The sequence below is a fragment of the Pieris rapae genome, chromosome 4, assembly GCF_905147795.1.
Source record: "Pieris rapae chromosome 4, ilPieRapa1.1, whole genome shotgun sequence".
Lineage (NCBI taxonomy): Eukaryota > Metazoa > Arthropoda > Insecta > Lepidoptera > Pieridae > Pieris > Pieris rapae.
In genome coordinates, this window is record NC_059512.1 from 1,814,390 (window position 1) to 1,826,003 (window position 11,614).

The following is an 11,614-nucleotide window of genomic DNA, read 5'->3' on the forward strand; positions in this document are numbered from 1 at the left end:
TACACATAGAGTCATTTGAATTTAAACTCTGCAGCGATGATACATATTTGTATTTATATAAAGCTTTATATATATATATTTATATATATATATATATATGTATGTATAAGTATATGTACAGAAAATAGAAACGATTTTAAAACTTTTTTAGACTTTCACCTGTATAGATAATACACGGAAAACACTAAGCAAAAATTACGTCCAACAGGGCTTCAAAAGATGAACTAATCCTTCTATAATAATAATAATAAGCCTTTTTTGGTTGGTAGTTATCTTACAGTAACTAAAAAAAAAAATATTTTGTTAGTACGTTAGCTTAGATTATGTTAGTAATATCTATATATATTATTTATTTACAAATTAACAGGAATCCCGGTTTGGGTAAAGGCCCCCTCCAAAGATGCCCATTGTTGTCGGTCCTATACTAGGGTTGTAGGACCCTTCTCTCTATTGTTAAAATGTGGCTGTTTTTCTCGAAACTTATTCTTTTTCCTAGGTAAGTTTAGTTTTTACATATTCTAAAGGGTTACCATTGATAGTTATAGGTTATAGGTCTTATTCGTGCGTTATTCATTATTTTTTGTCTTCGTTAGATTCATCTCCAATCCTACTTCCGCACTCGCTTGTTGTAGAGATTATAATATCATAAATTGTATCTCGTTGACTGTCTCTGACAGAAGTATCATTTCATTTCATTTATTCATTTAGACTTAAATAAAACTTATGAACGTCAAAAAAAAAGATATAATATTAAATGCTTCTAATGTTACATCTACTACCTTCTCAAAGCAAAGGCGTCAGCGACCCTCAAGTAACTTAGGTAGGTGCCTTTCATATAGAGTCCTGTTTTACTCCTTCTAGGGAAACTTTATCTAAGTATACGCTTTTTAAGCAAAAGTTAAGGAATTATCATTGAATAAATTTTCATGAATTCACCAAAACCCTGCCCTAAGCACCGGTTCCTAAGACGTACCAAGCCTGTAAACTTAAAGATCAAGTGATGCATGGGTCTGTTTTAAATTAAATCATTCACAATTTATAATACATTCCGATATATAAAACTCGAAAAATGATTTTTAGACTAAACAGACGAAACATATTTTCTACAAGTATGCTATCTCATCGTTGATTTGACTATTCTGTGATTATTTTGTATTAAATGATTAATCTATTATAATCAATATTTAATTTTGGTGTTTTTGATAAATTGATAATAATGTACAAGTTAATTTACTTCGCAAGGCTCTTTAACTATTTTGTTCATATTGCTAAGTAATTTATTGATGCTGGCTGTCGTTCAGCAAATGCTGTAAATATTATTTTATTCGTTTGTCTATAGCGTGAACAGTTCACACATGGGTCGTCATGCTGACTAAACTGTCATTGTCGCTGCTCATACGTCGCGGTCGTAATGTGAGTGTGCCTGATCAACTATTTATTGAAACCTTATCATCAACATTCAGGAGGCATGCAACAAATCTCTGATATCAGATGGAATAATATGGTACAATAGTCGCAGTTTCTTCCAAAATCTTTTCTATTCCAAAAATTTGGCAATGACTAGCGGAGAGTTTCTTGTCAAATGGAGAATTTCACTCTTTTATATATATATATTGCTGACTCTATGCCTTTGATTTACAAACTGGTAGTTTATGTATTTATAAACTAATATTTAATATAAATACATATACAAACCTTTGTATATGAAAGCCACTTTTGGCCGACAACGCACTTGCGAGCCTTCTGGAAATAAGAGTGCCCATAGGCGGCGGTATCCCTTAACATCAAGTGAGTTTCCTGCCCATTTGCCTTCTATAACATAAAAAAATAATTAAGATTTGGTTATCGTCGTACCTAAATTAAAATTGCATAATATACTATACATCTTTGTAAGTAAATTTCAATCGACTTTACCCCAAATTCGATTTTGATCGACACATCACTAATTTTAAGTGTGTCAGAAAACAAAATTGTCATTTGTAATGTGTCAAATACATAGTCGGTGCTTGTGTCAAGTACTTATGGTCTTAGCGACAAACAACCCTAACCGATCTGAATGTTCTGTGGACATATTACACGAAGAAAGCGCCAAGCTTCAGGAAACTTTTAAATGAACCAAATTTTAACCATATAAACCGTGTAAGATAAAGATGGTCGCTATTCCATACGCTCCAAACGGGCCATGACAGGTGTTGGGTGAATGAGACATGATTTTGAGAAGAATTAACCTTTTTGGTGAATAAAGTCCCTGGCCTTTTTTGTTACCTCTAGTTGCTGTGTGTTAGTCATTCGGCGGCTTGCACGGTATTCGTGAGAAGTAAGTCACTCTTTTAAGAACATAATATTGTACATCGTTTTACGCCTGTAGCCTGTTGTCGTGTCAAGTGCGTGCGTACAAAGTACACGTGTCAGAAGTGAAACATCTTTGTAAATTAATTATGTATTTCTAAGGTAAAATCCCCAAGAGATGATTATGTACTAGTATATATCAACTCTTTATATATATTTATAATGTTTACACACTGTATACTTGCATGATAATATAATAAATCTGCGCTTACTGAACAAGACGTTATGCGACAGAATTGCCATCTAAAGTTCTAATATGTAACTATTAAACGAAAACATCTATCAATAACGTGTTTTTTTCTCGCTCTCCCTTACTCTGTTTCAATCTTTGTCAATATAGCTCTGTCCACCTCTCACTCTTTGGCATAGTGTAACGTTCGCTCTATCTCACTCACTCTCTCGATCTTTCTCCCTTGCTCCCTACTTTCTCGCTCCATGGCTTAATACTACGTTCGCCCTTTCTCACTCTTTATCAATCGCTCTCTCTCTCTCTCTTTTATTCTATAAAACACGGATTTTCACAAAAAAATTCACTTCAAAAAGATCAAGTTCACTTCAAAAGTACAATCCCTTTGTTTTTTTTTTGATTGGTTGTCCAGTCCTGTTTTTATGTCACAATGCGCAAGCGAGCTACATCACCGACGAGGCGCGTGTGGACGAACCTTTATAGCAAGCTGGCGCCAATAGCGGGAAGGCTACCTTACCCTTACATGGGTCAAGGCAATAAACGTCATGTTCCTATACGGTGAAAGTACGGTATATTGCGTATATTTGTGCGGGAGATTTTTTATTTTTATGACTGAATATGCGTTAACACAAAACTATTCTGTATATTCTATATTTAGAACAATATTGTAACTAACACAATAATAAACCATACAAAATTATAATGTCTGCTTATATTAATAAATTATTTTTATTAACGTAATGCTTCAATACAAACTAAAGCGGAAACAACTAATACTTCCATCAGTAAGTCAAAAGAAGGTTTAAACAGATTAAACCTTACTTAATTTCACTAAATCAATAGAGAACTGAACATTTTTATTCAAGAAACTTTACCTAATAAATTATCATATTCTATAATGGATGCTGTTCAGAAATTTAATTCTAAATCCGGTAAATATACTTTATTTTAAGTGCAATCCCCACATACCCATTCAGAAATTAAAAGATAAAAATGAGTTATTAAGAATTGTTTAAGATAACATTCATCATAAAGAATTAATATTAAATCAATTTAGGAGAACAAAGTACTAAGGTTTATGTATTACGACAATTTATATTGCTTTCTCTTAATATGTTTGTTTTATTACCCAAATCTATATACCAATTCTGAGATTAAAATAGTAGTTATCGCTATCGTCTGAATAAAAAATGTTCACGTAATACGCTACTAGTGGGGGAGATATGATTTAGCCAATGTTTTGACGTCGATCGATTGCCATCATTATCAATAAATCTCATCTGACTAACAAGTGAACCAAGCGTCAGGTGACGTGAACGTCATTCGGTATAGACCGAAAGATAGTAATTAGTGACACAAAATATTGGGTCATATTTTGTACCAGTGTGGCTGTTCTTCAGGGTCTTATTACGCAATGAAAAAATGAAAAATTATGGTCATAGCGCTGGTACCGGCATACCGCCGCAAATCAGCAATTTTTTAAGTATTTGATAAAATGTGACCGTTATTATATTTAGGTACCATATTTCTAGTAGGAGGAAAAAGTACTGCCGTAATTGAAAAACTACCGCCTCTTATTTTTTATGGAGTATCGTTAATACTTAAATTTTTATGGAATAAATTGATTGACACTCGTACTAAATCCGACGAGTTCGACTAATGCCCACGCGATTGGTATGCCGGTACCAGCGCTATGACTATCTATTTTCTTCCTTTTCATTGCGTAATAAGACCCCAGAAAAAAAGCAATTCTGGTACAAATGACCCAATATTTTGTGTCACTATCTCTCGGTCTAGTATGTCTATGTTGTCTTGTTTGTCTTTGGTCTTAGCACAAATTGATGATACCTCAAAATTTATATTTTCAAAACAGGCGTCTACATCCAATAGTTGAGCGTTTGTTTCCGAGCTGAAAAAGTCTCATCTATCTCAAAACTTGTGTTTAAAAGGAAATATAATAGAAATATTATATCATATTTTTAATCTTGACTGCATGAGGTGACGGTCTTTTCACCTCTACCCACTTAGATGACTACCATTTTCGTATTTTCAATTATTAGAGCAGTGATCTAGTTTCATCCGGCGTACTATAACTTTATTCTTTTTTTTACACTAGTTAATGCGAGCAGCTAACATAATATAATCCCCTCCCCACGATGCAGCCGACTACTTTTTTTTCAGCTTAGTAACATGTTAACAATTTATGAAAAAGTTTGAACTAGCTTACCTACTCCTGTTTATCTTATTTTTTAAGACTTGCAACTACCCACAACATCTTTCAAGTTTTCGGCTGCTAGTTAAACGGCGCCGTTTCGTTAAACGGCTAGACTGTTAATTAAACGGCTAATTAAGCTAGTTGGCTGTGACATCAATATCACTTATCAGCGGGATGACTATGACTTTTGTATTACTCGTAGCATGGATTATACGTAATTTGGAACAACTCTGTTAAAACTAGATAAAGCATAGTTTTATCTTGTTTTTACAGCAATAGAAAATTATTATCTTTATTACTATTTTACCGCGGTGTCTGACGAAGTAGTAGTAAAGTTTCTAAGCTGTGTTTTTAATTCTTACCTGTGCTTCTACTTTAGCTTTTTCTAAGTAATAAGATAAATAATAATTTAAGTAAAGTAAAGCAAACCATTAAACACAAATACAATATAATGAAATTAAAGTTGTACTATGATCTTATGTCACAACCATCAAGGGCTTTGTATATTTTATTAAAAACATCGGAGTGTAATTTTGAACCAAAATGTTTAGATCTGCGACAAGGTAACGTTTAAAAAACAGGTTGTATTGTACTAAATGTATCGAAAATATGTTTAATAAATTGAACTATATAAACAACACGTATTTTAGGCGAGCACTTCACAGATGAATATCAAGCTATAAATCGATTCCAAAAAGTTCCTGTTATTGATCATAATGGCTTTGTACTAACAGAAAGGTAACAAAAAGGAAAAATGTATATTATTCAAAATACTTATTACTTTACGATTTTGATAATAAATTCAATGATCACTACATGTAATATAAACATTAGCTATATAATTATGTTTGCAGTGTGGCAATAATACGGTACCTAGCAAATGAAAATGTTATACCAAGAATATTATATCCTCAAGATAACAAAGAGCAAGCAAGAGTTGATGAATACTTAGAATGGCATCAAATTGGATTAAGATTACATTGTGCCATGTTTTTCAGGGTTAAGGTAAATAACAAAAATAAAAATAAATATCATATTTCTTTATTCTTATTTTTTGGAGTCAAGAATTATTTGATATTTGTATTGTACATTGATATAGAGATATAAGTATATACTTTTTTAGTTCTGAGCTTATTCAATTTTAATTTTTTTAGTACTTAAACCCAATATTCTCAGGCAAACAGCCAGAGTCCAAACAAGTTAAGAGCTATGAAGAGAGAATGCTGAATGCTCTTGAAGAGTTTGATACTCTATGGCTAGGACGGAATCAGTTTGTAACAGGAGACAATATAACTGTTGCAGATCTTTTTGCAGCAGTTGAATTAGAGCAACCAAGTAAGTATTATGTGAAAACTGACTAATTAACTTTGCAAGTTTAAACTTATGACAATATATTTTATTTTATAGGAATGGCGGGTTTTGAACCAGCTGCTCACTACCCCAACATAGCAAAATGGTGGCCAAAAGTTAAACAGTATTATAATCCATATTATGATGAAGCACATGTTATTTTAAATAAAATTGTGCAGAAAAATATGTCTAAATTGTAATAAGTATAAACTAATTTTTAAATTCCATTAGGTATGTAAGAAATTATTAATTATTTTTTTATGATTCAGGTGTAATCAATTTGTACAAAATTTATATATAATGGTTGTTGAATAATGCATTTTTAATTTACCCCTTTGTAAATGGCAAGTTAATATAAGAATGTTGCAAGTTACTATAGTTTACGGAATCATAAATCTCCTTAGTAAGTGCACATGTTATGGCAGTTGACCTTACTGCTAAGGACTCACTTAGATTAGCATGTGAAGAGAGACAGGGGAGCGGGATGTTTTGGTTCTCACTCCTTGTGCAATCTGTATATTAAGAGACCTATTGATCAGAGCTCAGGATGTCGGCTGTTACATAGATGTTATTTGTTTCAATAATATAAGCTATACTAGGGACATGGTGCTTTTGAGTGCCAAGGTCTGTGGACTTCACCAGAAAATATGTGAGAGCTATATGGCTGATACATTGGTAAAAAAGTCAGTCTATAAACTCACAGACCAGAAGAGGTAACATGCCTCCACTTTATACTGATTATTAAAGATATATTATATGCTGAAGATTTAAAAATTAATAAAGTTATTATTATTACTGTTAGTGGTGCTGCTCTTGTTTAAAGTGACCTTAATGGTATAAAACATTGGTGCTTATTAAATGGCATGATCCTCAATATAAACAAGTGCTTTCATATTAAATAAACAAGAAAAAAATCTTGGGCATGGGCGGATGGTGAATCATTTGTGAGGTTCTGGGCTATATAGTATATTGAATATTCTATAATGGGGCACTTCTCCGTAATAGACGCACGCGCGTAACAATACCCACCTAAAACAAACGACGGGGAATTCCCCGTTTCGTTCTATAGATGCGCATCTTTATGGGTTTGTTAATCTCGGGGATTACAACTTTATGATTGGACAATAATTTTTTAATTTAAAATATCGCCTATTGTTTTCTGTGGAGACTGGCGGCTTAACGCTGCAGCCCAAAAAGTTAACGTTTTTATCTCAAGTTAATGGAGTAGTCACCACATCCGCATGACTAAAACAATTTTGTTTAACGCTCTGGTCCGCAGTCATCTTGAATATAGCAGTATTATACGGAATCCATTATATGCGATCACGTTGCGAATGAGATGAAAGCATTCAAATAATTTTTATTCGACACCTAGCTTTCATTATTACCAGATTTGACACAACACTCCCATTAGCGACTTAAGATATTTAATATGTCTGTATGATTGGAGATCTTTAGGCGGTGTTACTTTCTTCACTCTTTCAGGAACTATTGGTTGAGCTAGAGCGTACAAAAAAGCATAAATTGACCTTCTTGTTCAGTTCAATAATGCGTGCCGGATGTTGATGGGACTCCCTCGATATTGCAGTGCGTCAACAATGTTTGGTTCTTCAGGTGTGGACTATCCCACTCAAATATGCGCAAGCGAGCTGTAGTATTGGTCAGGCTCCTTCGCTAGCCCTAGCAACATGCTGGCGGTAATTGCGGGAAATCTAGATTGACCTAATTGAAATGGACTGTACTTGAACGGTAAAAAAATAGGATTTAGGACAATATAATAACTAACACAATAATAACTTAATGGACTTAAGTTAATTTTTGCTTTACAAATTTAATCTCTTCTAATTTCTAAAGTACCTACTAATAATATCTCATAATCTCAGTTCTCTCTCTTTTCATAATAATAATAGCTATATTTTTTAAGTAGCGAGTTACAATCTACATAATTGTACGCTGATATATATAATTAATTATGTTTATTGCTAATATAACGCAAGGGATATCTGTTTAGTGTTCTCATTATATTTAATTGGAATTTATAATAATTCCTTCAAATAACTTGCCTATCTGTAGTCTATATATAAATATTTATAAGTAGTTATTAATATTATCTATAAAAAAACAACTGATTGTTATAAAAAAATATTAAGTATAGACTGTCAAGTATAAGTTGGCGTTCCAGTGGCGGCGCCTCCTACAACCCTCTGTGTTGCCACTTTTTTTGTTTAGTTTGGATTGATGGATATTCTTAGATATTACATTAAAGGTAAATAAAAAACTCAATAACAAAAAATTATTTTTTAAAGTAATTATGGTCTGTTAGAGGCATTATTCCTTCCATGAATTCTTCAGAGTCATCTGTGTCAGAAGAATCTGAGTCGCTGCTATTCAAATCAATTAAAAATGGTTCCATTACTGTTTCAAGGCGGTTGTCTGTCATACGATAATTATTTTCAACATTTATAACGTGATTACAGTGTTTCTGCCATTCTTCAGCAGTTATTTTGGAAAATGCACTATGGATTCTCTGTTCCATGTTTTCAGAGAGGCCAGTAACATTTGTGTCTGCAAATATTCTTTTGAACGAACTCCAAATGAATTCTATTGCATTAAAGTCACAATGATAAGGCGGAAGTCTTACAGCCTTATGACCATGTTTCTTTAATATTTCATCAATTAATTCTTGCTTGATTAGGGACTTCAGTTCTCGCTGTAAAATTACTTTCCATGATTTTTCCCTCTGAAACTATACGGTTCACGGTTCTTTCAGAAACACCTTAAATAAAACAAAAAATATTTTAAGTTATCCATCAATCACATTTACTTTCAAAAGCAATTATTATTTTTCCCTAAATTTGGGGATATAAATATCACTTTTAACTGGCAATACTTTACCTGTCAAAGCCGCTGTTCGAGCATTCACTTGTTGAAATGGAATAATCGGCCCATTGTTACGTTTCTCCTCTTCACAAAAACGTTTTACAGCTAGAATAATTTCTCTAGCTGCACTCCGCACTACTTTTGGCATGTTTCGTAATGATTTTTACACTTTAAAACACAAATTATTAGCACCGACACACGTGAGGCTACCAAGCTGTTAGAACTGTCAACACAACTGTCAAAATTAGTACCTTTTTCTGCCACACGCCAACTTACACATGACAACCTATATCTGTGGTTCTAATTTACAATGATTTTAAGTCCATACTCCATAGTTCATTGCTCCAACTTCCATCTTCAAAAGTTTGAACTTAGTTCTATAACCTTCCAACTGCATTAATTTTTTTTTAGTTTTACAATAGTTAATATAAAATGAGTTTAAAATTGTATTATGATTCTATGTCACCACCCTGTAGGGCTCTATATATTTTGTTAAAAACATCGAAGTGTAATTTTGAACCGAAGTTGGTAGACATGGGAAAAGGTAATCAGAATATAATATAAAAATATAATTTAATTAAAATTAATTAATAAAGAAATAAAAAACTCTAATTTTTGTATTAAGGACATCAATTAAGGCCTGAATATGGAGCGATAAACCGATTCAAAAAGATTCCTGCTATTGATCACAATGGCTTTATTTTAATGGAAAGGTATTTTTTCTTATATATTAATATAATTTTTTTGCTTTTCATTATTTAATAAGCAGCTTGCAATTTGGATAAAAAATATTAATTTCTATTAATATGATGATTTGATGAAACTTATTAAGCCTCTTTTAGACTAAGCCTAATAGAGTCCCTGTTTCCAAAGAAAGTGATTTCAGAGAAAGAATTCGAAGTCAAATCCATTTCAATTAGGCCTCTTAAAAGGCACATTTGAAGTCAAAATAATCAAACATATGTAACTGCCATATTAATAGGTTAGAACTAAATGACTACCTATATATTTATAACTAGATGGTTATAAATTTGTCAGACAGATTTGTCTAATCTGCTGACATGCATCAGCTTATTAGACTTCTGGAATGTTTTACTACTAATAGTATTCTTAAATAATTTATTACAGTGTTGCCATAACAAAATATCTTGCTAGAGAGAAAATGATACCCAAAACTTTATATTCAGAAGACAGCAAAGCACAAGCAAGAGTGGATGAATATTTAGCATGGCAACACGTTGGTTTAAAATTACCTAGTATCCTGTTCTTTATGACTACGGTATACATTTGAATTATTTCAATACATTTTATGTATTGGCTTCTTTTTATTTGTTCCATTTTTTAGTTTATAAACCCTCTTATGACTGGAAAAAGTCCGGACCCCAAGCAAGTAGACAGCTACAAACAGAAAGTGATAAATGCCTTAGAGGAGATTGATAGGCTATGGCTTGGATATAATAAGTTTGTAACAGGTGACACTATTAATGTTGCTGACCTCTTTGCTGCAGTGGACCTAGAACAACTAAGTAAGTCGCAGAATAGAACTATACATTTTGGGTTAATAGCAGACTTAGTCACAAAAAGATTTTTAAAGTAAAGGTTAGTGTTTTAAGCATACAAATCTCAGTCATGAACTTTTGTGTTCATATTCCTTTAGTCTTTTGAATCCGATTTACACTTGTAGAATAATCAGGTTACTTGTCTATAAAAATTTAAGTTATCAAAGAATGTGATGCTATTTGAGCTCAAGTTGTAATATGTTTGAAGGACTACTGATTTTATTAGTTCTTTAATATCTAATGTTTTTTTTTGTCAGTTGATGAAAATAGTTAATAGATTCAGTTACACCTGCTTACTGTAGGTATTATTTTTTTTTTTTTTTACAGAACTACCCGAATTCAATTTCGATCCGGCGGCGGACTTTCCGAACATAGCAAAATGGTGGCCTAAAGTTCGGGAGCATTTTAATCCGTGTTATGAAGAAGCACATGTTGTTTTACATAAAGTTATTAAGTCAAATGCTTCTAAGGTGAACAAAAATACACAATGACCTGTTAAAAGAGATAGATCGATTATATATTGATATAATGTAATATATTTTTTTAATGTTATATATTTTATTAAAGTTTTTGGGATTGAATCGTTTTTAATTTGAAACATAACTAAGATTGTAGTTGTCCTCTACAATTTTCTGTTACAAAAATGCAATACATAAAATTGCTTTTGTTAGATTGCAAAAATAGTCCTGCCCGCAATCTAATAGGTCAAACAAACATAAATCTAGTTTCGCGAACTGTCAGACCAAGAGGTTTGACACATTTTTGTGTTTCATTGATTAACTTTAATCCGCCGGCGGGTTTAATAATTATTTTTTCGCCAACTCCCTAGCTAGCTAGGGTGTCGTTTTATAGCCACGACCAAAAATCTTTTAAATGTAAGCAAGACTAGATTTTATTGCATACTAATGATGATAATTTTATTAGATTGATATTGGTCGCTGACCTACCAATTAAGTTTTTTAATTACAATATTTTAAAATAAGACTGACATTTAAATTGCCTTAATTCAAATAGTGGAATAGAGTAGAGAGGAATAAAAAGAGACACAACTACTGTTAATCTATAATCAAATCC

At 32.2% G+C, this 11,614-nt stretch overlaps 2 protein-coding genes across 2 annotated transcripts; both read left to right on the plus strand.

Moving 5' to 3' along the window:
• The first annotated feature begins 4,891 nt into the window (after positions 1 to 4,891).
• Positions 4,892 to 6,344, plus strand: LOC111001296 (glutathione S-transferase theta-1). The gene is made up of 5 exons (XM_022271150.2): positions 4,892 to 5,314; positions 5,402 to 5,489; positions 5,606 to 5,756; positions 5,906 to 6,086; positions 6,159 to 6,344. The coding sequence occupies exons 1-5, from the start codon at positions 5,203 to 5,205 to the stop codon at positions 6,299 to 6,301; spliced, it is 675 nt and encodes a 224-aa protein (XP_022126842.2). The 5' UTR covers positions 4,892 to 5,202; the 3' UTR covers positions 6,302 to 6,344.
• Positions 6,345 to 9,300: 2,956 nt separating this feature from the next.
• Positions 9,301 to 11,121, plus strand: LOC111001295 (glutathione S-transferase theta-4). Its single transcript, XM_022271148.2, has 5 exons — positions 9,301 to 9,525; positions 9,607 to 9,694; positions 10,110 to 10,260; positions 10,327 to 10,507; positions 10,868 to 11,121. The coding sequence occupies exons 1-5, from the start codon at positions 9,414 to 9,416 to the stop codon at positions 11,029 to 11,031; spliced, it is 696 nt and encodes a 231-aa protein (XP_022126840.2). The 5' UTR covers positions 9,301 to 9,413; the 3' UTR covers positions 11,032 to 11,121.
• Positions 11,122 to 11,614: the final 493 nt, after the last annotated feature.